Raw genomic sequence first — 27,901 nt, 5'->3', positions numbered from 1 at the left:
AGCAAATTTTTATTTTTTATTGTGTATCGAGGGAGGACCTCTAGACGTACAGGGTTCAAGTTGTAAGGCGCCGGTCACCGCACCACGTCAGTTTCGGACCCCATCTCTTCTGCTTGTGGTGTCTCATGCGCGGCCACGACTCAATCGTGCTCAAGTTGCCTGGCCATGGTGCCAAAAGCCATACGTGAGCGATCTTTGAAGGTCCTTGCAGTCAGCAGTCAATATCGTCAAGCACAACTCCTCGTAGGTCCCGATCGACGACAAGAAGGGCACAGGACTGCTCCAGGATCCCCTAGTCTTTTTCTTCGCACTCTTGGTCGTCACAACACCCATGGAAGAGGCATGAGAAGAAGAAGTCCAAAAGGACTTTGACTTCACCTGGTCTGTCGTCCGTCCATGAGACAGGTAAGGACCACCAATGCTCTAGGCATGGTTCCACTGAATCATTGCTGGGTTCGACTCTGCGCCTCCCTCTATTTCCAAAAGCCAGAGCGACCCCAGCTCAACTAAAGACTTTTGCTAGGCCATGTGCTGCCCATTTGAGCGGGCAGACCCCTCTGGTGTGCCTTCGTGCCCTACGCGGTCGGATGAGGCCCCACCTGGCTCTAAGAGGCTGGATGCACTTGGGAAGATATTCTCTTCCACCAGCCTGGCATTGCTTTCGGTGGACATCGAAGGCTTATTGGGCCCTTTCTCGCACACCTTATGAGAAACAGTTGCGCAAGTGCTGCCACAGGTCCCGGAGGAGGCCCGGGCTGTGCTCTCCTAGGCAGTGAGAGATGCAGCAAAGTTCACCGTTAGGTGTGGCATAGATACGGCTGGTTCGCTGGGTAGAGTGGTTTCTACAGCGCCACACCTGACTGAGAACATCTGGCTTCTCAGGTGACGTCCCGGCTAACTTCATGGGCAAGCACTTTGTCAGGACTCGTCTTTTTGGTTAGAAAGTGGAATTCGCTTTAGAGCACTTCAAGAAATCTTGTGCTATGGCTAGATCCTTGGGCCTCTCGGTTACACCTTGTGGTCAGTCTAACTTTCTCCCCTTTCGTGGAACTGGAAGGGGTTTCAACTGAGTTAGCCATATCCCAGCCACCGCCCTGCGCAGACTATCCAAGTTGTTCAAGGACGTGGTTCATTTGACCTTCTGGGAATGGCAGCCAGACGTCTGCCACTCAGACCCGGCAGCTGAGGTCTCCAAGCATGCCAAGTTTGGTTCTGCAATACCAGGTCACTCCAGTTGGTGGGAAAATTCAACACAATCTCCTCCGCTGGTGGTCCACAACATCATACAAATGGGTCTTGCAGATCATTCTGATGGCTTTCTTTCTTTTCCTCTCCTGCCAACTCAAGAACTGCTGGCAGAGGATCATCTAGTATTACTTAGAGAGGAAACTGTAGCTTTCCTGGCTGGGGGAGTTCTAAAAAAAGGTTCTGATTTCACAAGAAATGTGTGGTTGCTACTCCTGCTTCTTTCTTATACTGAAAAAGAATAAAGGTCTACGCCTCATTCTGGACCTTCGGACCGACAATCTCTTCCTCAAAAGGGAAAAATTGATGCTCACATTAGTTCAGTTCTTGTCTGCCGTAGACCAAGGAAACTGGATGGCAGTGTTGAACTTGCAGGATTCGTATTTTCGCATCATCATCCTGCCTGCCCACAGGTTTTACCCGAGGTTCGCGGTCGACCACAAGCACTTTCAAGTCACTGTACTACCATTTGGCCTTACCAGCGCCCCTCGACTGTTCACTAAAGTGATGCTGTGGTTGCAGCTCATCTTTACAGGTTGGTGTTCTCAGTCTTTCCACACCTCAACGACTGGCTGTTGAAGGCGTCCTCGCCCCAGGCTGTCTATTCACCATTTTAGACTACGGCAGACCTCCTGCATTCCCTTGGATTCACTATACACATGCTAAAGTCACACTTGACTTCTTCTCAGACTCTCCGTTTCATCAGCGCTGTTCTGTGCGAGTCCACAGTATTCAGGTTATGATACTAATGTTTCAGCCTCTATCCTGGATTTCGGTGAGAATGACTGAGGCTGCTGGGACTCCTTGCTTTCTGCATCCTGTTGATAAAAAACGCCAGTTGGAATATGCGGGCTCTGCAGTGGGACCTGAAGTTCCAGTGGACACAGTATCAAAGAAATCTCTTTAATCAGACCCTCCAGCATTTTGCGATTCACGAAAAAAAATCGCGAAATCAGCTGGGTAGCGATCTTTGCTATTTCGACTGCAAAAAAGGTCTCCTGGCTGGAATGAAAAAAATGGGGGCTTCCTATTGGCTGTATGCAAACACGTCACTACATGTCTCCATACAGCCTTCAAATAGAATAGCAGTCGGGGTTCATATCTCATGCACTATGACTCACACTGGCTAGGCTACGGCCCCCCTCAGAAGAGCGCATGCTGTTGGAACCGCACTCAGTATCACCTCCCCCCCTGCCCCCCCCCCCCCCGATGATAGCAGAGCTCGGCAAAGAAAAGTTTTCAATTGTTAGCAATTAGAGACCGCAGACACCATATCTACAGACGCACTAAGGACGACTTGATCGGCACAGGTTTCAAACTGCAGGTCTTCTGAGGCTCAAAGACTGGCCCCTTCTATTCATAATATTCACCGTTTGAGCACAGTTACATTTGGATTGAATATTGCATTTCTTAAAAGGGGTGACGCGGTTTACTGGACAATACTCGAAGGGAGAAACTGGACAGACAGAGATTCGGATGCGTCCCATTTAACTTGTAAAATATAAGGGGCACTGTGAAAGCAAGTTGTGAGAATAAGACGTACAATTAAAATATAATTTATTTTAATTGAAGACTAAAAAAACACATTTGATATACACTTGAAAGGCCCCTGCCTTCCCAGCGCACCAGAAGTAATGTCACGTGGTCCAGGGAAACTGCAGAGGGGAGGCCTTCACCGCAGTGAAGAGAAAAGGAGAGACCACTGTTGAGGAAGTATATCGGGTAGGGTGGAACCTTCTATCAGGTTCATCACAGGATCCTTTTGTGACTAATTAGTTTGATTTTCTCAATAAATTGCATAAGTTTCGTGCCTTGCCCGCTCCCCTTGTTAAATTAAAGCACAAGTTACTACTTGTGTAACGATATATCTGTAAGAGACATTAGTTAGTGATAGATTCCTTACCTTAGAATATCCCCAGGCGTCAGACTGGATCCGGAAAATTTTGCGTAGCAGTACCCTTGCGCGTCGGTAGGCGTCGTCTGCGGCTCCGCGTCCGTCGTCGGCGTCGTGGGCGCCGTGATGACGTCGTCGGAGTATATAGACGCCGCCTCCGCGTGCTGACGTCAGTTCTTAGCCACAGCTTTTCCGCGCCAGAAGCGCAGAGCCATGACCAAAACCGACTCTGGTGCCAAGAAACTAGGGCCCTGAAAGGGGATGACCTTAACCCTAGATATCGGTTCGCAGAACGGGGAGGATGGGTGGGTCTATCACTAACTAATGTCTCTTACAGATATATCGTTACACAAGTAGTAACTTGTGCATCTGAAAGAGACACGTTAGTGATAGATTCCTTACCTTAGAATAGATACCCCAGCAATACCATCCCCGTGGTGGTGTGTCTGCGAACCAATATTTACACCAGAAAGTCCTGGAGAACGGAACGGCCGAAGTAGCCATCCCTCCGGACTTGACTGTCCAGGCAGTAGTGCCTCGCAAACGTGTGCAACGAAGCCCACGTAGCGGCCTGGCAAATGTCCTGCAAGGGCACACCGCGGCCCAAGGCAGTTGTAGTGGCCGTGGCCCGAGTGGAATGAGCCCGCAGCCCAACAGGTGGTTCCTTCTTAGCCAAGGAGTAACACGCCTGGATGCACATGATAATCCATCGAGAGATGGTCCTCTTGTGCACCGCTTTCCCTTTCTTAGCGCCCGCGTACCCAACAAAGAGTTGATCATCCACCCAGAACTGGCGTGTGCGATCCAGATAGAACGAGAGCGCACGTTTTGGGTCCAGACGGTGGAGCCTCTCCTCCTCTCTCGAGGGGTGCGGAGGCGGAAAGAAGGTGGGCAATGTGATGGACTGCCCAATGTGGAAGGCCGTGACCACCTTAGGCAAGAAGGAGGGCCTAGTCCTCAAAACAACCTTGTCCGGATGGACTGAAAGGAAAGGAGGCTTACAAGAAAGAGCCTGGAGCTCACTCACTCTCCTGGCAGAGGTGATGGCTACCAGGAATGCAGTCTTCAAAGAAAGAAGGCGAAGTGGACAGTTATGAAGTGGCTCAAAGGGAGCGCACATCAGAAATGTTAGAACCAGATTCAAGTCCCACTGAGGCATCACGAAAGGAACCGGAGGAAAGGTATGAGTGATGCCTTTCAGAAATCTGTTAACTATTGGGGACTTGAACAAAGAAGGTTGGTCAGGCAGCCTCAGAAAGGCTGAAAGAGCCGAAAGATAGCCCTTGATAGTGCCCAGAGCAGAGCCCTGCTGGGCAAGAGAAAGAAGAAAGAGAAGAATCTCAGAGAGAGGGGCATTGAGAGGATCCACAGCCTTTGCTGTGCACCATGCCACAAATCTGTTCCACCTGCAGGCGTATACCGTTGTTGTGAAGGGACGCCTGGCTGCCAGAATGATGTTGCAAACTTCAGGAGGCAAGTCAAATGGCCTCAACTGCCGCCACTCAATCTCCATGCATGGAGGTGGAGACTGGACAGGTTCGGGTGGAGGACCGTCCCCTGCTGCTGCGACAGAAGGTCCTCCTGAAGAGGCAGACGAACCGGGGGATCGACTGACATACTGAGTAGCTCGGGATACCAGTACCTTCGTGCCCAGTCCGGAGCCACAAGGATGACTTGTGCCCGGTCGCGCTTGATCTTCTTCAGCACTCTGGGCAGAAGAGGTATAGGCGGAAAGGCGTACAACAGACCGCAGCTCCACTCGCGACGAAAAGCGTCTCCGAGCGAGTGCCGCCTTGGAAATTCCAACGCGCAGAACTGATGACATTGCGCGTTCTCTTCGGTGGCGAATAGATCTAACCAAGGCTCTCCCCAACGCAGAAAGAGGCCTTGCGCCACGTCCGAGTTCAGACGCCATTCGTGATCCATCGAGCACCGACGGCTGAGTTCGTCCGCCCTGGCGTTCAGAGAACCTGCCTGGTGTTGAACCACCAGAGTCACGCCCTGATGTTCCAGCCACTGCCAGAGGCGCAGAGCCTCCTGGCAGAGGGTCCACGACCCCACACCGCCCTGTTTGTTGCAGTACCACATGGCGGTGGGGTTGTCCGTGAACACCTGCACTGCACTCCCTCGGACAGACGGGAGGAATGCTTTCAGTGCCAGACGAATCGCCCATAGCTCCAACAGATTGATATGGAGCCGGGTTTCCGCCGGAGACCAGAGTCCTCTGATCTCCGCCTCTCCCAAGTGGCCACCCCAGCCCTGGAGGGACGCGTCCGTCACAACTACGTGCTCCGGTTGGGGAAGGGAGAGGGATCTGCCGTTGACCCAATCGCGGTCCGTGAGCCACCACTGCAGCTGTCGCGCAGTGCCCTCCGAGATCAGGACATGGTCGGAAAGGTTGCCCCGGTGCTGGGCCCACTGAAACTTCAGGTCCCACTGCAGAGCCCGCATCCGCCACCGGGCGTGATGCACCAGAAGGATGCAGGAGGCCATCAGCCCCAGAAGCCGCAGCGTCAGCCTGACCGAAACCCGGGATAACGGCCTGAAGATCGGAATCAGGGCCTGAATATCCCGGACTCGCTGTTCGGGCGGGTAAACCCGAAACTGCGCCGAGTCGAGAACCGCTCCGATGAAAAGGAGCTTCTGAGAGGGGCACAGGTGTGACTTCGGCACATTGATGGAAAATCCCAGCCTGTGCAGGAGATCCGCCGTAGTCTGGAGGTGGTTGACGACTGCCTGGGGCGAGCCCGCCTTCAACAACCAGTCGTCTAGGTAGGGGAAGACTGAAACCCCTAACCTGCGCAGGTGAGCTGCGACCACCGCCATCACCTTCGTGAACACCCGTGAGGCGCTGGTAAGGCCGAAGGGGAGCACGGTGAACTGAAAGTGCTCGAGGCCTACCGTGAACCGCAGGTAGCGCCGGTGGGCCGGCAGGACGGGGATGTGGAAATACGCATCCTGCAAGTCCAACGCTACCATCCAGTCTCCTGGGTCTAGGGCAGCTAAGACCTGAGCCAGTGTCAGCATTTTGAACTTCTTCCGGAGGAAGCCGTTGACGTTCCTCAGATCCAAGATAGGGCGTAGGCCCCCTTTGCCCTTCTTGGGTACCAGGAAGTAGTGGGAGTAGCAACCACGTCCTACTTCTGGCCCAGGAACGCGCTCGATGGCCCCCTGGGCCAAGAGGGCCGAAACTTCCTCCTGCAGGAGCCGCAAATGATCCCCCGATACGCGGTGGTGTTGCGGTGGCATGGCTTGAGGGGTCGTCTCGAAGGGGAGGGAGTAGCCCCTTCGGACGATCTGCAGCACCCACCTGTCCGAAGTGACTGTGCGGCAGTGAGAGTGGTGATGGCGAACCCTGCCTCCCACTGGCGTCACATGGGCCGAAAAGCACGGACTAGGAGGGTTTAGAGGCGGATGCTGCGGGGGCAGGTGTAGACTGGCTCCGCTTGCCTCCCCGACCGCCTCCACGGCGGTTTCCACGGCCGCCGCCGCGCTGGACGACAGTTTGCGGCGAGTGGCTGGCGGCACGCGTGGGGACGCCCCTTCCGTGGCCACGAAAGGAGCGAAAAGCAGCCACTTGCTGGCGCGGGGCCGAGAGGCCCAAGGACTTGGCCGTAGCCCTGGAGTCCTTAAAGCGCTCGAGCGCGTGGTCTGCCTTGTCGCCAAAGAGGCGACGGCCATCGAACGGCATGTCCATGAGTGTATTCTGGACATCAGCCGAGAAGTTGGCGGACCTAAGCCAGGCGTGGCGTCGAATCGCCACCGTCGTAGCCATCGCTCTGCCCAGCGAGTCAGTGGAGTCCAGTCCGCACCTGATCGAATATTTCGCTGCGTCCCGGCCCTCCACCAGGGCTTGGCCGAGTTTGGCCCGTACCTCCAACGGGCACTCTGGCAGCAATTCCGCCACCGTTTCCCATATAGAATGGGTGTAACGGCCCAAGAGGCATGCGGTGTTGGAAGACCGCAGTCCACAGCTAAGGGACGAGAAGACCTTTTTGCCAAAGGCCTCGTACCTCTTGGATTCCCGATCAGGGGGCGCTGACGGGAAGGCGGTCTGGGAGTTAGAGGCCTGGATAACCAGACTCTCGGGGGTGGGGTGGGTGGACAGGAAACATGGGTCGCCCGGAGCCGGCGTCTGGCCACGTTCCTATCTTTTTTTTTTTTTTTTATTCAAAAGATCTTTATTGACAGCAAAGCCATTGACATCACCAATAGTAACACATGAACACAGTGTACCCCCGGATGCAATACCAACTTCTCATAAACAGCCAATAGCATTTCGTACACAGCCTTTGTGCCAGCATCCCGGAGGCCCGGCGGCGAGGTAATGTATTAGCCGTACAACTGTGCCATTCTGGGGATCATAACGCAGGCAACATGCCGGTGTGGTGTGGCAACTGGCAATCAACTCGTCCATGTGATATACAGCGATCTAACGTCGAGGCTACAACAAGAAAATAAACAGTGCCCACCAAACTCCCCCCCACCCACTAGTGTATGTCTGTGTGTCCGCCTATCCTGTCCCAACTTTAAAAGCTCCCGAGTGTGCCTACCCTGTGACCCCCGCCCGTCCCCCCATAAAGAACAGCCCTTACTCAGTAGCCCTCCATCAAAGCATCCCCGGATTCTCACAGCCGCCCTCAGTTAACCAGGAACTTCCCCACTCCTTCCCTCCCCCGCGCCACAGTGAACAGTGTCAGCCTCGAACTCCTCTATTCTATCCTGCAATTCCACCGCCTCTGTGGTGTCAGAGCTGACCTCCTCTCCCTTCTGTATGTGCTCCTTGTAAAGATCCCAGAAATTCTTGGGCCTGCTTCTGGGCGGAAGCAGGTCGCTGTACAGTTCTGTCTGGGTACAGCAGTACTGTAGGTCCCTCAGCCATTTAGCCTTCGTGGGGAGGGGTCCCCGCATCCAGCACGTCGCGACCACCCGCCTTGCCAGAAGCAACGCCATGTCCACCAGGCGACGCAGTCCCGGGGCTAGTGGCTTTGAATAACCGATAAGCGCCAGGGCAGGAGTGCGAGGTAGAGGTTCCCCTAGTATTTGGTCGAGTTCCGCAAATATTTCCCCCCAGAAAGCCTGCACTCCAGGACATTGCCATGCCAAATGATAAAAATCTGCTACCGGTGTCCGGCAGCGTTCGCATTCAGCCGAGGTACGGAGACCATAGCGATGGAGTCGCTCAGGAGTATAGTACACTCGCTGTAAATATTTGAAATGCACCAAGCGGTGCCTGCCGTTCAGGGATATCTTGCGCGTGCTTGAGCAGCAGTAACGCCACATCCCGTCATCTATGGGGGATTGGAGGTCTGCTTGCCAGGCCTCCCTGGCCCTCGACGGCTGCAGTCGCTGCTGCGTCACACCCAGCTTGTTGAGCTGTGAAATGAGCTTCGCCGAAGAGGTGGACTTAAGTATATAGGTCAATTCCGGGATCTCCTCAGGTTCCTCCAGGTCTGGGCCCAGTATTTCACGAAATGCCGAGCGGAGCCTGTGATATTGGAATTTTTGTAGCAGGGTGTGGTCTGCCTCAGCGACAGTTAACTGGTCCCAAGTTTTGAGTACGCCGCCCTCGAACAGGTCTTCCATTTTCGCTATACCAAGAGAACGCAAGGCCTTAACCACTCCCTTCTCACCAAGTGGATCAAGCCAAAGGGCCCACTCCACAGGTAGCAGTGGGGAGTAAAGCAGTGTGCAGCCCCGAGAGCGCACTAAGCAATTCCAGGCGTGATTGGTCGCCTTCAGCGAGTCCATCCGGCCAATTGCGCGGTCTGTGGGCAGGCAAACAGTTGCAGGCAAAGGAAGCGGGTCTGCAAACAACCGCTCCAATATGAGGTGCGGGTCCGAGTTTCGCCGTGCACCCACGAGTGTAAATGCGACGCTTGGGCGACCCTATAATTGCGTTCTAGGTCCGGTGCTCCCAGTCCCCCCATCTCGCAAGGGAGTATCAGAGTCGTCCAACTAACTCTGGGCTGCTTTCCCCCCCAAGCCAGTCTCACCAACACCGAGGTGAGCTGCCGAAAGAAGGCCCTAGATAACACCACAGGCAAATTCAGGAAGAGGAACAGAAAACGGGGAAGCACCACCATTTTCATTAGTGCGATTCTACCCGAAAGGGAGAGCGGGAGCCTGATCCACCTATCCACATCATCCACCAGGTTGTTATAAGCCACTCCGTAGTTGTCTCGGACTAGGACCTCCGGGTCCGTATGGAGGCGAATGCCCAGATAGCAAACCGAGTCGGTGGACCATTGCAATGGGTACTCCATTTCGAACGGTCGTGTCACCGGGGTGAGCGGGAACGCAATCGATTTGTCCCAGTTCACCTTCAGGCCCGACAGCGAGCCGAAACGGACCACCTCGCGGAGCACCGCGGGCAAATTAACTTCTGGTTCTCTAACGTACAGCAACGTATCATCTGCATAAGTTGATATCCCAATTTTATAAGTAGGGAAGCTAATACCCTCTAGGCTGTGGTACTCCCGCATGGCACACGCCAGGGGCTCCGCCACCAGAGCGTAAAGCAACGGCGACAGTGGGCAGCCCTGTCGAGTGCCTCTACCAATGCTAATCGGGTCCGTTACTCTATCACCCAGGCGCAGCCTAGCAGAGGGTCGATGGTACAGTGCCCCAATCTGCTGAAGGAACTGTTCGCCCAGGCCCAGTTTACGCAACACACGGACCATGAAGGGCCACTCAACCGAGTCGAACGCCTTTTCCATGTCAAGGAAGATAGCCAGCGCGCTGTTCTCCTGTTTGACATGTTGCATCGCGCCTAACACTGTGCGGATATTGTAAGTTAAATTCCTGCACGGGACAAATCCGGACTGCTCCGGGGCGACCAACCCAGGAACCAATAGGGCCAGTCGAGTGGCCAGAACTTTAGCATAGATTTTGGCATCGACATTGAGCAGACTTAGCGGCCTATACGAGCCGCAAAGATCGGGCGGTTTACCCGGTTTAGGTATAGTGATGAGCAGCGCCTCACGCATGGTAGTCGGCATTTCACCGTTCTCGCAGATGGCATCAAACAGGGTGACCAAGTGTGGCAACAGCAAGTCCTTAAAGGCCTTATAGAAACCAACCGTGAGGCCACCCGAGCCCGGCGCGCTTCCCGAGCGCATACCTGCCAGTGCCTCTAGTATTTCGTCTTGGCGGAAGGGGGCCATTAAGAATTCCCTGTCCGAGTTCTTGAGGAACGGCATGGCTATATGGTCTAAGTAGTCCTCCATCTCGCTCTCCACTCCCTGTGTTTTGGACTGGTATAACTCCGCGTAATATCTCCTGAACGTCTTTAGTATCTGTTCCTCGTCCGTCACTGTGTCTCCTTCCGGAGTCCTCAGCTCCTCAATGACTAGCGGGCGTCTCGTGCTGCGGACCATGCGCGCAAGCAGCGCCCCAGGCCTTTCCCCCTCCCCATACTGTCTAGCCGTGGCGTATTTGCCCATATAGAGGACCTCCCTGTCCGCCAGCGCCTGAAACTCGGACAGAAGTTGGGAGAGCTCCCGTCCCTCCACATCGCCGCCAAGCTGTAGTCGCCTAGCCTCAAGCTCCGCCATCTTAGTCTCCAGAGTAGCTAGGTCCCGCCGAATGGATCTTAACACACTAGAATGTTTCGACATCGCCACCCCCCTGATGTAGACCTTAAATGCCTCCCAGACCGTAAAGAAGTCGTCCACAGTGCCTATGTTTGTTGCAAAATACTGTTCTATTTCCTCAGCAAGTTCCCTCCTAAAGGCCTCGTCAAGCAACGCAAAAGGCGGGAACCGCCACGTGAAGGCTGGGATCCCCCTCCTGGTCGTAGCGAGGCGGAGAAGAATAGGGGAGTGGTCCGAAAGCGTGCGTGGGAGAACTGCGCATGAGCTAATGTTGTTAAGTACCAGGGGAGGCGCCAACCAGTAGTCTATCCTGGTATGAACATCGTGAAATGCTGAGTAATGTGTAAACCCACCCGTCTTTGGATGTTTCTCCCTCCAGACATCCACCAAGTCAGATTTGATCATTTCAGCTGCCATGTACGTGGCCGAGGCCACAGGTCTCCGATTAGGGCCCGCTGAGCGGTCCAGAGCAGGGTCGAACACAAAGTTAAAGTCCCCGCCCCACAACATCCAAGGCTGTGCATATGTTCTAGCAATAGCGGACAGAGTCACATAAAATTCAGGGTGATCATAGTTAGGGCCATAAACGTTCACTATCAGCAAGTCCATCCCCTTACCCACACATCTCGCTAGGACGTATCTACCTTCCGGGTCAGAGTGCACCGGAATGAGTCGCAGTTGTGACAATGGATTGGCCCAAATTAACACCCCACGGGCATGTGTAGTGAATCCCGCAGCAACTGTGTTCCCGGACAAACCCCTGGATTTTAGCATTCTGCTGGAGAGTGGCAGGTGTGTCTCCTGCAGCAGAGCTATGTCTACATGGTGTCTACTGAGATAGTTAAGGACCTTCCTCACTTTACGGAAGTCATTCAGGCCCCGTACATTCCAAGTCATTAAATTCAGTTCACTCGGGGCACGTGCATGCAAATTCGGTGTAGTATCAGCCATTACTAAGTTGCTTCAGAGCATGGTCTGTGAGGATAGGTAAATCAGGACACAGCGGGACATACAATCTCAAAGTCGCCAGTCGGCGCTTTCGAACAGGGACAGCAGTACACTGCGATTCACACACTCCGCAGTCGAACCCTACTAACAACCCCAAGCAAACACACTCCCCAACCGCCCAATTTCTAGCTCCCACCCCTAATACATCAACCCACCCACAGCCGACCTCCCCCAACCTGGTCAGACAGATCCCACTCACCCCCCCCATGTACCCCCAACAGGTGTAGTGTCCAACAGTCCGACACCAACCCCTCAGAGAGTAAGACAACCAAAGGCACCAGGGCAGAGCGCACCAATATAATACACCACGAACTGTTCCGAGAGAATGTCCGTACCGCACCCCTCCCAGCCCCATTCGAGTGTCAGTGCTCAAAGCATGTCAAGAGGTATGACCCAGTCCCACTCAAACTGGCCCCCCCCGGGCTTGCGCCACTTGTCCAAGGTACTCTCCCACGATGCACACATCACCTTACCAGTTGTGCACGAGTCCATTGTGCAACCAAGGTGTCCATCCCCAAACTATAAGGCAGATGCCCCTGCAAGGCCGGAGCGCACACGTCGTCAGGGTCCGTGAACCATCTGTTGTGCAGAGGGTCAATCCCCACTCCAACCGCCGTTTAGTCCTGTTCCTCCAGAGTCGAGCCCGCCTCGTCCTCCTGGCCACTCCGGTTCTCCTTCCTTTCCCGTGTCCAGGTCTTGAGGGACTTATGTAGTTCTTTCGGGTCCGTGAAATAATACGACTTTCCACCAGTATTGATCCGGAGTTTGGCAGGATACATCATTGCATAGTCCAGGCCCAGTGTTCGGAGTTGCTTCTTGTATGGCGCGAACTGTCGCCGTTCCTCCTGCACCCTGGCTGTGAAGTCCGGATAGAGGGAAATATTCATGCCCTCATGTTGGAGTTTGCCCTTCTCCCTCGCCACTCTCAATGCAGTGTCCCTGTCGCGATAGTTGAGCAGTTTCGCGATTATGGGGCGAGGTGGCATGCCAGGTTGAGGCTGTGGGCCCAATGTGCGGTGAGCGCGTTCCACAATGAACATGGGGGAAAAGACTTCTTCACCCAAGAGTAGTTTCAGCAGTTTCTCCACGTACAGTTCCATCTTCCCTGTTTGCGTGGATTCCGCCACTCCTGTGATACGGAGGTTGGATCTGCGAGAACGCGCCTCCAGGTCCTCCGTCTTGTCCCTGATAACAGTCAGGAGTCTATCGAACTGCTTTCGTTCTTTGTCCCACTCCATTTGGGCTTCCTCCGCCTCAGTGAGCCGGCGCTCCGCCATGTCTAGGCGCTCCGCGTGTTTGTCCACCCGTTCCGCCATTCGATCCATGCGGTAGGACAGAGCGTCTATCTTGGTGCCCACCGCTGCAATGCTATCTTGAATGCCTTTCTCCATAGCGGCTAACATGTCCCGGATCTCCGTGGGCGCCGGGGTCGTCGCCGCCGTCGCACCCTTCGGCGACGCGTCCGGCGCTGGCACCTCCGATCCCTTCAGACGGCGCCGTTCAAAGGAGATCTTCCCCTGGGTTGCATCGTTCTTCCCCATTGTAGTCTCCGATGTGTGATAGTACTGAGCAAGAGGGCTCACCGATCAGGCCGTGTGAGGATCTTCGCTGGTTCTCAATACCCTGCCGCCAGTAGTCGAGTATCCGGTGCGCCGAAAATGGCGACAGCAATGGCGGGCAGCACTCTGTCGTCCGCAAGTCTCAAAACCTCCCAGTGCCAAAGGTGGCCAGGTCCACACCGTCGGCCCCCAAGCAATCTGGCCCTCAACAGGATAGGGGCGGTCGGTAGGGCCGTATGAGACCGCTGTGAAACGGCCAGGCTGCGACACCTGGCCAGTTATCGCCCCACCACGTGGCGCAGGGCGTCGGAGTTATTTGCTTCTCTCACGGGGTCTGTGTAGAGTAGGTAGTAGAGGACGTTTCGATCCAAGAGATGTCCCAATCGCGCGACAGCCCGCACGCTGCCCGACAGCTGCCAGTGGTGAGGCCGCACGCACAGTGACGTCGCCCAGCCTCTGTTCCAGGATAGTGCGCTGCTTTCGGCCTAGTCCGCCACTGCCGCGCCACCAGGCACAATGCCCCGTAATGTTCAGGAATGCTTGCCCTGCAGTCGGCCAAAAAGGTCCTCAATCGCAGCCCGGGGTGCCAGCAGATGTTCCGGAGCTAGCTACAGCCAATTCGAGCACATCAAGGATAGTTAAGCAGGATAATTCTGGAGCTTTGCGAGGAGCCGAAGGCTCACGCGTCCGCCATCGACGCTGGCTAGCTCCGCCCCCCCGCCACGTTCCTATCTACAGGCGAACCTGTAGCGGGCCTGGACCAAGTGCCCAACAGAACGTCTGACAAGGCCTCATTAAATGGCAGCATTGGCTCCATGGAGCATGACTGCGGCTTAAGGACCTCAGTGAGGAGATTAGTCCTCACGGCCGCGACGGGGAGCTCAAGGCCCAAGGCCTTAGCAGCCCTCATCAACACCACACTATATGTAGCGCCCTCCTCCGAAGCCACGGAAGGAGGAGAGACGAATCCAGTGTCTGGGGAGGTGTCCAGGCCACTGGCCTCCCCAAGGTCTCCTGTCCAGTCCATGCTAGACTGACATTCCCTTGCCAGAGGGTCCGCAGACCCCTCCCAGTCCTCCTCCTCCCTCATCTCCTGAGACTCAGGGTCGTTAGTGAATGAGGATGGTTCATAGGGATAGAAATCCCCGACGTCGGGACCCATAGGGAGGAGGTATTGGGGACGGCGTCGGCCGGGACCGATGCCGGCGGGGACACCACACGGACCGACCCGGGGGGGGGGGTCGTAAGGTCCACCGGGGACGCTCCATCGCCCGACGAGGGCCGAACGGCACCCTGCGGCGTCGGACCCGAAGGCACCGACGACGCCGGGACCGCCGAACCCTGCGGCGCCGAGCCCGAGGGCAGCGGCGGGATCGCAGAGCCCTGCGGCGCCGGCGTCGAGGCCGAAGCACCCGACGGCGTCGGGGTTGTACCCGACCCACTAGGGCCCCCAGACGGGTTCACTGGGCCCGAAGGCGCCGCGGAACCCGTCGGAGAAGACAGGAACCTCATGGCCATGAGGAAGCACTCTATCTCCTCCGGCGTCGCGTTCAGCCCAGGGACCGGGGGGTATGGAGCCGAACGCGGCGCCCGCGACTCCTGAGGAGCCGCGTGGGCGGTGTCACCCGAACCCCCGGCCGCATCGCGCGAGCGTCGGGGGGAGTCGGAAGAGCGATGATGTCTCTTCGACTTCTTATGTTTCTTACCTGACGACTTGGACCCGGAGGAGTGGCGCCGACTCCCGGAGCTGTGACGGCTCCGCCCCCGCGACCTGTCCCTCGACCTCCCGTGGGACCGGGACCTCACACGGCGCGGGGCCGACTGGCGGATCTCGAGTCGCCTGCGGGACCGCTCCCGCCTGGCCTTCCTCGAGAGGGCCCGACAGTCGGAGCAGGCCTCGTCATCATGGTCGACGCCCAAACACGTCAGGCACAGTCGGTGCGGATCCATAACCGACATGAGTCGTTCGCAACCGCCGCAGTGCTTGAATCCGGGCATCCCTAACGGCACCGTCGGAGTCGTGAAGACTTCGAAAGAGATCAAAAAGATCCAAAAAGTTAGTCAAAAAAAATGACCAGGGAACTGCTTTTTCCAGATCTGCGCTGGCTGGCGCGGAAAAAAGAAGAACTGACGTCAGCACGCGGAGGCGGCGTCTATATACTCCGACGACGTCATCACGGCGCCACGACGCCGACGACGGACGCGGAGCCGCAGACGACGCCTACCGACGCGCAAGGGTACTGCTACGCAAAATTTTCCGGATCCAGTCTGACGCCTGGGGATATTCTAAGGTAAGGAATCTATCACTAACGTGTCTCTTTCAGATACACATGGTAAACTGCAGTGTTGCTGTTTCACAGCACTGTGAGAAACATTTTGCTATCACCAGAGTTAATTAGACTCACCTTATTTAATTGAAATTGAAGGAAAATCTCAGCTGAGATGGAGTGTCTAGACTTCAACCTCTGAGTCCTTCACCAGCTGAGCTTTCTTGGTTGGTAACATGGTCTCCTTCAAGTGCACCAGACGTGGTCAGTGCCCTGGAAGCCTGGCACTGGGTGAGGGTATGGAACTGGAAGGTCCGCAAAAGGTGAGGGTTCGTGTCCCGGGTATGTGCCAGGTGAGGGGAACAGCCTGTAATCAGAGCCCATGCTGTGTCGTGTAGGCACGAGGCAGGAACTTCAAAGGACCAGTGTTATCTGTCCTCAAGACAGTAGAGACAACATGGCAGCTGCTCTGTCGGGCGCCTCTCTAGGGCCGGACTGGGAACCACAACTGGCCCTGGCAAAGTGCTCGGCTGGCCCCCCTCCCCACTCAGGGGGTGGGGAGATGTGTGTTTGAAGTGCCGACGAGCTCTTTGCCGGGGCCGGTTTTCGGCCGATTTTGGTACAGATTTTGGCTAGGCTGCAAAAACGGCCCTGTAACAAAAATGGCCCCCAGAGGCCCAAAATCGGCCCCACCCGTTCAGCGCACTGGGGGATTGCCCGGTGCCCGCTATGGCCAGTCCGGCCCTGCGCCTCTCATCGGTTGCACTGGCTTGGGGTGACTGCTGTCCCATATAGGTATGACTGTCACCTGGCCTGTACTTTACCTGCCTGCCCGTCATTTCTTTTTCAAGACGGGTTAAACAATATAGAGAAATAAAGGGAAATCAGGTATTTTCTTTCTCCCTTGAAATATGAATTGAAACTGCAAATATATGAGGGAATCACTCAAAGTATTTTAGAACAATAGGGAAATACCTAGGGTTTTATTTTTTTGTCTCGCCTACAGACAGCTTTAGCGAGACCCCACCAGCATTTTCGCGATTCATGAAAAAAAAGCAAAATCAGCTGGGTAGCGCGATAACCTAGATATGTACTATTTCGATTGCAAAAAAGGTCTCCCAGCAGGCACGAGGTTAGGATTGGAGCGGGGCTTCCGTAGAGCTGCAGAACCTTAAACATGCCTATTTCAAAGTGAAATACTCTGCTAAAACAGTTTCCATTGATTTAAGGCTGAAAATGAATGATTATGAGTAAAATAAAGTGCCGCAAAAATGCAGCTAAATTTCCATATTTGTGCCGCGAAATTTGCAAATACATGCCGCAATATCCTGGGGGGTGTGTGTGGTCCAGATCTCGTCAGGAACTGCAAATTGTTATGTTGATTGGTATTTTTATATAGCGCGTCATCACCAACAGGTGTCTTAGCACTTAGGAGAGAGTGACTGAACCCCATCGTTGGCTATCTGTCCATACACTTAGTCATAGCATGTGTTATTCCCAAGCCTCTGTGAATAATAGGGTCTTAAGCTTCTTCCTGAATGAAAGAAGAGCGGTTTCCCTACGTAGGCTTTCAACAGTGGTGCTTAAGGAACCGCAGTTGATACAGTGACAGACCCCTCTTCTTTCTCCAACCAGATATCACAGATTAATCACTCTTAGCATGGGGCAGCCATGCTAGGAGATCAGGGAACACTGGTCTTCGGCGGAGTCTGGGCTGACGGTTCTGGCAATCCATCTAGCATTGAACGCATTTCTTCCCTCTATAAAGGGTAAGTTAATGCAGGTGTTCACGGACAACACCACCGGCATGTGGTACTGCAATAAGGAGGGCGGGGTGGGGTGTAGACCCTTTGTCAAGAGGCTATGCTCCCCCGGACATGGCTGGAACTGCAGGGCATAACAATGGTGGTTCAACACCTTGGAGGTTCTCTGAACCCCAGGGCAGGCTGACTCAGCTATCGATGACTAACGGATCACTCTTGACATCTCCAGTCGGAGGTGGCGCAAGGTCTCTTTTAGCAGTGGGGAAAGCCTTGGTTAGGTCGGTTTGCCTCTGAAGAGAACACGCAGTGTCAGCAGTTTTGCACGCTGGAGTTTCCAAGGTTGGCTATCAATCGGCGATGTTTTTCGTCATGAGTGAAGCTCAGGTCTCCTGTACGCCTTTCCGGCCATACCACTTCTGCCCAGAGTATGCAAAAATATCAAGAACAACTCGGCCCAAGTCATTCTTGTGGCTCCGGACTGGGCATGGATAGTCGGGTATCCAGACCTACTTCAAATGAGCTTCGATCCTCCGACCAGTCTGCCCTTTCGGGAGGATCTTCTGTAGCAGCAGCAGCAGCAGGGGAGGGTCCTCCACCCGAACCTGTCAACTCTCCGCCTCCTTGCATTGAGATTGAGCGGCAAAAAGTAATAGCTTTTGACCCTCCTCCAAAAAGAATGGAATAATATTATGGTTGTCAGGTGGCCCCCCTCTAAGTCAGTATACCCCTACCGCTGTAAAAAAAATGGTAAAATATTGTATAGAAGGGTCTATTGACCCTCTTTCTGCTGCTCTATCTAATATTATTCTTTTTATTTTTACCCTTGCACAGCAGGGCTGTGCTTTGAGTACTCTCAAAGGTTATTTTTCTGCTTTCTTGCGGCTGCCGGACCAAACCTCCTTGTTCAAATCCCCTATTCTAAAAAGGTTCTTAAAAGGGCTTGTACGTATGTTTCCTCCTAAGCCCTTTATCATACTACAGTGGGATTTCAGTTTGGTTCTCTCATGTTTCATGTGTGCTCCCTTTTTGCCTTTCCACAATTGTCCCCTCCAGTTGCTTACCATTCGACAGCCTTTCTAGTGACGATAACATCTGCCCAGAGGGTGAATGAATTGCAGGCTTTGTCATCCAAGCCTCCCTATCTGATGACATTCTTGATAAGGTGGTTCTTCGAACTCATGCCTCATTCCTTTCAAAGGTGGTGACCCCATTTCATCTGGGTCACTCGGTCGTGCTGCCCACCTTTTTTGCTCCCCCGCATCCCTCTAAGGAAGCGGAGCATCTCCACTGTATCGACCCAAAAAGAACGTTTTCATTCTACCTTTATCGCACAAAAGAGTTCCAGGTGGACCACCAACTCTTTGCTGGTTACGTGGAAGCTTGTGTTGGTCTAGTTTTGGATATCTGCCAGGCAGCGACGTGGGCATCTGCACACGTTTGCCAAGCACTAATGCCTGGACAGTCTGGTCCATAGGGACATGCATTTCGCCCTTTGGGTCCTGCAGGACTTTTTAGTCTAGCAAATCTGTCCGCAGCCCACCGCCAGGATGGTATAGCTTGGGTATCTATTCAAAGATAAGGAATCTGCAGCTAGAAGTCCCTTTTAAGTTACTTACCTTCAGTAACGCGTTATCTGAAAGAAACACGTAGTAATAGATTCCTTACCTTAGATTTACCCCCAAGCCTCAGACTGGATCAGGAAAGTTTTTCGTCAGCAGTACCCCTGCGTGTCGGTAGGTGTCGTCGTGCGGCTCCATGTGAGTCGTAGGTGGCAGGAGGATGTCGCTCGAGCTACTTAGACGCGCCCATGCACGCTGACGTCAGTTCTTTCTTTTTCCGTGCCAGCAAGCGCAGATCCGGGAAGAGCAAGTACCCCCAGTCAATTTTTGACTGAGGGTTTTGAGGCCTTTTACCTCATCTTTTCGAGTTGATTGACTCCTGGGGTCGCAGGGATGCCCGGTTTCAAGAATTGTGGGGACTGTCATCGCATGATGTCGGTGACGGACCCCAACCGCGTGTGTCTCTACTACCTGGGGCGCGACCATGACCCCAAGTCATGCCCCGAAAGTTGCTTGAAATCCGGCAGTCGGCTCTGCGAAGCTAGAGGTCCTGGTACCGTGGGAGGTCGCGGGACCTATTGCGGAGTCGTCATCAACATCTTTTGGATCTAAGTCTTCGCACTCGGGGTCAGGTAAGTCGAAGCATTCCAAGAAGAAGTTGGAGAAGCATCATCGCTCTTTGACTTCCACTCGCCCGTCACGCGACGTAGCCGTGCGGGCGGTGCCACCCTCAACGATAGGAATAGGATAGAATGGATAAGAAAGCTGGGTCCCCATGGGCCGGTCTGTAGCGACTTGCAATTGCTCTCTGGGCTGGAGTGGAAGAAGTGGGCTTCTACTAAACTGCAAACAAGGGCTCTGTGAGGGCCTCATTAAAGAGGAGCAGCTGTGTCTAAGAACTGACGTCAGCACGCGGAGGTGGCATCTAAGTACTCCGACGACGTCATCACGGCGCCCACGACGGACGCGGAGCCGCAGAAGACGCCTACCGACGCGCAAGGGTACTGCTACGCAAAAATTTCCGGATCCAGTCTGACGCCTGGGGATATTCTAAGGTAAGGAATCTATCACTAACGTGTCTCTTTCAGATGCTGCAATTACTTATTAAGAGGTAACTTCTTCAAAGAATAAAGCTGCACTGCTTCAGTACATTCAACATTATTCTACAAATCCATTATGCAATTGCATAAGGTGAAAATTCATTAGAGTATGGTGTATTAAAATCACAAATGCACTTACCTGTATGAGCACACTCTTCTGTATAAATTCGCCAAAGCACTGTAATTCCTTCTTTTTCAGTTGTTCAGAAGCTGCTTCCCATGTGCTACCATGCTTTTGGGCACATTGAAGCTCAAGGTCAATTTGTTTCTTTTTTTCATTAGACAAGTCCATTTGAAAATTGTTTATTAAAGCATACTGGTCATCCAGTACTTTAGTATTGCACACAAACTGTAAAAACCAAGAAAAAAAGCAATTTTTTTTTACGCTGACAAGAACACGGTTTATAGAAACTCTAAGATGCCCAGTGCCGTATACCGTATTTAGAGCAAAAGAAAACAGCTCATGATCTGTCTGCATGCAGACATTTAACTCCATAACAATTGAAGCTCTTGCTTTTTTTTTACATTTGAAACAAAAGTTAAACAGAAAAAACTAAAATGTTAAAACAATTAAAACAAGTGATAATTAAAGTTTTAAACTTATTACCATGGCTACATTTATCATGAAATAATATAATTCACTGAGGAAAATGTGTTAATGCATAAGTTACTTACCTTCGGTAACGATATATCTGTAAGAAAAAGTAGTTAGTATTAGATTCCTTACCTTAGAATATCCCCAGGCGTCAGACTGACTCCTGGGGATATTCTAAGGTAAGGAATCTAATACTAACCTTTTTCTTTCAGATGCACCAGTTACTACTTGTGTAACGATATTGCTCTAATAGACATTAGTTAGGGATAGATTCCTTACCTTAGAATATCCCTAGGCGTCAGACTGGATCCGGAAAGTTTTGCTAGCTGTACCCCTGTGCGTCAGTAGGTGGCGTCCTGCGGCTCCGCGCCTGTTGCTGGCATTGTAAGCACCAAGATGACGTCACAGAGACAACTTAGGCGCCACCCATGTGTGCTGCCGTCGGTTCTGTGCACCACTTTCCGCACCAGGAACGCAGAGCAATGCAAGAAACCAACTACTGGTGCCATGAAACTAGGGCACTGAAAGGGATGTCCTTAACCCTAGTAAGTAGTTCGCAGAGCGGGGAGGATGGGTGGGATGGTAAGAAATCTATCACTAACTAATGTCTCTTACCGATCTATTGTTACACAAGTAGTAACTTGTGCATCAGAAAGAGACACCTTAGTGATAGATTCCTTACCTTAGAATAGATACCCCAGCAATACCAACCCTGGTGGTGGGTCTGCAAATAAGATTACACCAGAAATTCACGGAGAACAGAACGGCCAAAGAAGAAGCTGTCTACAGACTTGACTGTCGAACAAGTTACTTACCTTCGGTAACGATATATCTGTAAGAAACATTAGTTAGTGTTAGATTCCTTACCTTAGAATATCCCCAGGCGTCAGTCTGGATCCGGAAACTTTTGCGTAGCAGTACCCTTGCGCGTCTGCAGGCGTCTCCTGCGGCTCCGCGTCCGTCGTTGGCGTCGTGCGCCGTGATGACGTCGCTGGAGTATATAGACGCCGCCTCCGCGCGCTGACGTCAGTTCTTTGTACACAGCTTTTCCGCGCCAGAAGACGCAGAGCCATGAGAGAACCAACACTGGTGCCTTTTGAAACTAGGGCCCTGAAAGGGATGTCCTTAACCCTAGGTATCAGTTCGCAGAACGGGGAGGATGGGTGGGTTCGGTAAGGAATCTAACACTAACTAATGTTTCTTACAGATATATCGTTACCGAAGGTAAGTAACTTGTTCATCTGAAAAAAACACGTTAGTGTTAGATTCCTTACCTTAGAATAGATGAACAAGTTACTTACCTTCGGTAACGATATATCTGTAAGAAACATTAGTTAGTGTTAGATTCCTTACCTTAGAATATCCCCAGGCGTCAGTCTGGATCCGGAAACTTTTGCGTAGCAGTACCCCTGCGCGTCGGTAGGCGTCGTCTGCAGGCGTCCCCTGCGGCTCCGCGTCCGTCGTCGGCGCCGTGCGCCGTGATGACGTCGCTGGAGTATATAGACGCCGCCTCCGCGCGCTGACGTCAGTTCTTTGTACACAGCTTTTCCGCGCCAGGAGACGCAGAGCCATGAGAGAACCAACACTGGTGCCATGTAAAAAAACTAGGGCCCTGAAAGGGATGTCCTTAACCCTAGGTATCAGTTCGCAGAACGGGGAGGATGGGTGGGTTCGGTAAGGAATCTAACACTAACTAATGTTTCTTACAGATATATCGTTACCGAAGGTAAGTAACTGGTTCATCTGAAAGAAACACGTTAGTGTTAGATTCCTTACCTTAGAATACATACCCCAGCAATACCAACCCCGGTGGTGGGTCTGCGAACCAATACAATACTACACCAGAAAGTCCTGGAGGACAGAACGGCCAAAGAAGCCATCCCTCCGGACTTGACTGTCCAGGCAGTAGTGCCTCGCAAAGGTGTGCAGCGAGGCCCACGTAGCCGCTTGGCAAATGTCCTGCAAGGGGACTCCCCGGCCCAGGGCAGTGGTAGCCGCCGTGGCCCGAGTGGAATGGGCCCTCAGCCCAACAGGAGGCTCCTTCCGAGCCAAAGAGTAGCACGCTTTGATGCAGAGGACGACCCATCGAGAGATGGTTCGTTTACAGACCGCCCGTCCCTTCTTCGCACCCACGTAGCCAACAAACAGTTGGTCATCCACCCGGAACTGGCGTGTGCGATCCATGTAAAATGAAAGCGCACGTTTTGGGTCCAGACGATTGAGCCGCTCTTCATCCTTTGAAGGATGCGGGGGCGGGAAGAAGGAAGGGAGGGTGATGGACTGCCCGATGTGAAAGGCCGAAACAACCTTGGGCAGGAAAGAAGGTCTAGTCCTCAGAACCACCTTGTCAGGATGAATGGACAGGAAAGGAGGTTGGACAGAAAGAGCCTGGAGCTCACTCACTCTCCTGGCAGAGGTGATGGCAACCAGGAAAGCCGTCTTTAAAGTCAGGAGACGGAGAGGGCAAGAATGAAGGGGCTCAAAGGGAGCACACATCAGAAAAGTTAGAACCAGGTTCAAATCCCACTGAGGCATCACAAACGGAACAGGTGGAAACATGTGAGTGATGCCTTTCAAGAATCGAGTTACAATCGGGGATTTGAACAAAGAAGGCTGATCAGGAAGCCTCAAAAAGGCTGAAAGGGCAGAAAGGTAGCCCTTGATAGTGCCCAGAGCAGAGCCCTGCTGGGCAAGAGAAAGAAGAAACAGAAGAACCTCCGAAAGAGGGGCAGAAAGAGGATCCACAGCCTTTGCTGTGCACCATGCCACAAATCTGTTCCACCGACAGGCGTATACCGACTTAGTGGAGGGACGCCTGGCTGCCAGAATAACATCACAGACTTCAGGAGGCAAGTCAAATGGCCTCAACTGCCGCCGCTCAATCTCCAAGCATGGAGGTGGAGACTGGACAGGTTCGGGTGAAGGACCGTCCCCTGCTGCTGCGACAGAAGGTCCTCCTGAAGGGGCAGGCGGATCGGGGGACCGACTGACATGCTGAGTAGCTCGGGATACCAGTATCTTCGAGCCCAGTCCGGAGCCGCAAGGATAACTTGGGCCCGGTCGCGCCTGATCTTCTTCAGCACTCTGGGCAGAAGTGGTATAGGCGGAAAGGCGTATAACAGACCGCAACTCCACTCGCGCCGAAAGGCGTCGCCGTGCGAGTGCCGTCTTGGAAACTCCAACGCGCAGAACTGATGACATTGCGCGTTCTCTTCGGTGGCGAATAGATCTAACCAAGGCTCTCCCCATTGCAGAAAGATGCCTTGCGCCACGTCCGAGTTCAGACGCCATTCGTGATCCATCGAGCACCGACGGCTGAGTTCGTCCGCCCTGGCGTTCAGAGAACCTGCCAGGTGTTGAACCGTCAGAGTCACGCCTTGACGTTCCAGCCATTGCCAGAGGCGCAGAGCCTCCTGGCAAAGGGTCCACGACCCCACACCGCCCTGTTTGTTGCAGTACCACATGGCGGTGGTGTTGTCGGTGAACACCTGCACTACACTTCCGTTGACAAAGGGGAGGAATGCCTTCAGTGCCAGACGAATCGCCCGCAGCTCCAACAGATTGATATGGAGCCCGGACTCCGCCGGAGACCAGATGCCTCTGATCTCTGCCTCTACCAAGTGGCCACCCCAGCCCTGGAGGGACGCGTCCGTCACGACAACGTGCTCCGGTTGGGGAAGGGAGAGGGACTTGCCCCTGACCCAATCGCGGTCCGTAAGCCACCACTGCAGTTGTCTCGCAGTGCCCTCCGAGATCAAGACGTGGTCGGACAAGTTGCCCTGATGCTGGGCCCACTGAAACTTCAGGTCCCACTGCAGAGCCCGCATCCGCCACCGAGCGCGATGCACCAGAAGGATGCAGGAAGCCATCAGTCCCAGCAGCCGCAGCGTCAACCTGACCGAAACCCGGGATAGTGGCTGAAAGATGGGAATCAAAGCCTGAATATCCCGAACCCGCCGTTCCGGAGGATAAACCCGAAACTGCGCCGAGTCCAGAACCGCTCCGATGAAAAGGAGCTTTTGAGAGGGACACAGGTGTGATTTCGGCACATTGATGGAGAACCCCAGGTCGTGCAAGAGGTCTGCCGTCATCTGAAGGTGGTGGACGACTGTCTGGGGCGAGCCCGCCTTCAACAACCAGTCGTCTAGGTAGGGGAAGACTGAAACCCCCAACCTGCGCAGATGGTCTGCGACCACCGCCATCACTTTTGTGAACACCCGTGGGGCGCTGGTAAGGCCGAAGGGAAGCACGATAAACTGAAAATGCTCCTGGCCTACCGTGAACCGCAGGTAACGCCGGTGGGCCGGCAGGACGGGGATGTGAAAATAGGCGTCCTGCAAGTCCAACGCTACCATCCAGTCTTGTGGGTCTAGAGCAGCCAAGACCTGAGCCAACGTCAACATCTTGAACTTCTCCTTACGGAGGAAGCCGTTGACGTTCCTTAGATCCAAGATAGGACGTAGGCCCCCCTTGTCCTTCTTGGGCACCAGAAAGTAGTGGGAATAACAACCACGCCCTACTTCTGGCCCAGGAAAGCGCTCGATGGCCCCCTTGGCCAAGAGGGCCGTAACTTCCTCCTGCAGAAGTGTCAAGTGGTCCCCCGACACACGGTGGTTCTGCGGCGGCATGGCTGGAGGAGAGGTCTCGAAGGGGAGGGAGTAGCCCCTTCGGACGATTTGCAGCACCCACCTGTCCGAAGTGATCGTGCGCCAGTGAGCGTGGTGATGGCGAACCCTGCCACCCACTGGCGTCACATGGGGCCGAAAGCACGGACTAGGAGGATTTTGGGGTAGATGCTGCGGGGGAAGGTGTGGTCTGACCCCGCCGTTGTCCCCGACCGCCACCACGGCGGTTTCCACGGCCGCCACCGCGTTGAAAGGATTGCTGCGGCGCGTGGCTGGCAGCACGTGTGGGGGCGCCCCTTCCTTGGCCACGAAAGGGACGAAACGAACCTGTTTGCTGACGCTGGGTCGAGAGACCCAAGGACTTGGCCGTGACCCTGGAGTCCTTGAAGCGTTCCAGCGCGTGGTCCGCCTTGTCACCGAAGAGGTGACAGCCATCGAACGGCATGTCCATCAAGGTATTTTGGACATCTGCCGAAAAATTGGCGGATCTCAGCCAGGCGTGGCGACGAATCGCCACCGTCGTTGACATAGCTCTGCCCAGCGAGTCGGTCGTATCAAGACCACACCGTATCGAATATTTCGCTGCATCTCGGCCCTCAGCCACAGCCTGACCGAGTTTTGCCCGCACCTCCATGGGGCATTCTGGCAGCAGTTCCGCGACCGTATCCCACACAGAGTGGGTGTAGCGGCCCAAGAGGCAAGCGGTGTTGCAAGACCGCAGGCCCAAACTAATGGACGAGAAGACCTTCTTGCCAAATTGGTCATACCTCTTGGATTCCCGGTCGGGCGGGGCCGACGGGAATGCGGACTGGGAGGTCGAGGCCTGGATCACCAGACTCTCAGGAGTGGGGTGGGTAGACAGGAACTTGGGGTCGTCCGGACAAGGACGGTGGCGTCTGGCCACGTTCCGATCAACAGGCGGACCTGAAGCGGGCCTGGACCAAGTGCCCAACAGAACGTCTGACAAGGCTTCATTAAACGGCAGCAGTGGCTCCTGTGGGCATGACTGCGGTTTGAAGACCTCGGTGAGGATGTTAGGCCTCACGGCCGCGACGGGGAGCTCGAGGTGTAAGGCCTTGGCAGCCCTCATCAGCACCACAGAATATGCAGCTCCCTTCACCGATGCCACGGAAGGAGGAGAGATCAAACCAGGGTTTGGAGAGTCGTCCAGACCACTGGCATCCCCCAAGTCACCTGTCCAGTCCGGGTCATACTGGCACTCGCGTGACAGAGGGTGCTCGGACCCCTCCCAACCTTCACCGAACTCTTCATCTTCTCCGTATTCGGAGTCAACGATGTAGACCGGCTCCTCGGGGTTCAAGGGCCCCATCGGCGCCGGAACCGGCGTCGAGCGACGCCCGTCCGGCTCCGCGTCCGGCGTCGGTGAAGGTAAAGGGACGGCGCCGCCCGGAGCCGGCGTCGGAACCCCGCTGCCGGCCGGAGCCGGCACCGGAGAACCGGCGCCGCGCGGGGACGGCGCCGGGGGTAACCCCGATGGTAACGGCGCCGGAGGGGCCGGGAGGCCAGCCGGCGTCGAACCCGAAGGCCCTTGCGGCGCCGGGGTCGGAGCCGTCGGCGGCGCCGGGGCCGGAGCCGTCGGCGGCGCCGAGGCAGGGACACCCGAACCGCCAGGGCTCCCAGACGGTAGCACTGGGCCCGAAGGCACCGTAGGCCCCGTCGGAGAACCGAGCGCCCTCATGGCCATGAGGAACGCCTCGATCTCCTCAGGCGTCGCGCCGTGCCCAGGGATCGGAGGGTATGAGGCAGGCCGCGCCGGCGACTCTCGCGGAGCCGCGGGGTTGGGGTCACCCGAGCCCCCGGCCGCATCGCGCGAGCGTCGGGGGTACGATGACGACGCCCCGACTTCTTGTGCTTCCTACCTGACGAGCCTGACGAGTGGTGTCGACTTCCGGAACGCTCGGCGCGGCTCCGCGACCGCTCCCTAGAACGCTCTCTCGACCTCCGGCCGGACCGGGACCGCTCCCGGTCCCGACGTGGGGCCGACACCCGGAGCTCCAGTAGCTTGCGGGACCGCTCCCGCCTAGCCTTATTGGTGAGGGCCCGGCAGTCGACGCAGGAGTCCACGTCGTGGTCGGGGCCCAGACACCGGAGACAGAGGCGGTGATGGTCTGTGACCGACATCGTGCGCCCACAGTCATCACAGTGCTTGAACCCAGGCATCCTATCAGGCACAAAGTGAGAAATAACTTCGAAAAACTTGGTCAAAGACCGGAGTACTGCTCTTCAGATCTGCGTCCACTGGCGCGGAAAAAAGAAGAACTGACGTCAGCGCGCGGAGGCGGCGTCTATATACTCCAGCGACGTCATCACGGCGCACGACGCCGACGACGGACGCGGAGCCGCAGGGGACGCCTGCAGAAGACGCCTACCGACGCGCAGGGGTACTGCTACGCAAAAGTTTCCGGATCCAGACTGACGCCTGGGGATATTCTAAGGTAAGGAATCTAACACTAACGTGTTTCTTTCAGATACCCCAGCAATACCAACCCCGGTGGTGGGTCTGCGAACCAATACATTCCTACACCAGAAAGTCCTGGAGGACAGAACGGCCAAAGAAGCCATCCCTCCGGACTTGACTGTCCAGGCAGTAGTGCCTCGCAAAGGTGTGCAGCGAGGCCCACGTAGCCGCTTGGCAAATGTCCTGCAAGGGGACTCCCCGGCCCAGGGCAG

The 27,901-nt window shown here is 54.7% G+C and overlaps 1 protein-coding gene across 1 annotated transcript in view; it reads right to left on the bottom strand.

Moving 5' to 3' along the window:
- The window catches only part of CENPE (centromere protein E), a 1,817,274-nt gene that overhangs the window by 153,996 nt on the left and 1,635,377 nt on the right, over window positions 1-27,901 (bottom strand). Inside the window, exon 52 of the mRNA XM_086962044.1 lies at window positions 20,130-20,339. Within this exon, the coding sequence (XP_086818170.1) occupies window positions 20,130-20,339 (210 nt within the window). The remainder of the gene's footprint in view (window positions 1-20,129; window positions 20,340-27,901) is intronic.

The sequence above is a fragment of the Lissotriton vulgaris genome, chromosome 3_1, assembly GCF_964263255.1.
Source record: "Lissotriton vulgaris chromosome 3_1, aLisVul1.2, whole genome shotgun sequence".
Taxonomy (NCBI): Eukaryota; Metazoa; Chordata; class Amphibia; order Caudata; family Salamandridae; genus Lissotriton; species Lissotriton vulgaris.
This window is presented reverse-complemented; position numbering and strand designations above follow the sequence as displayed.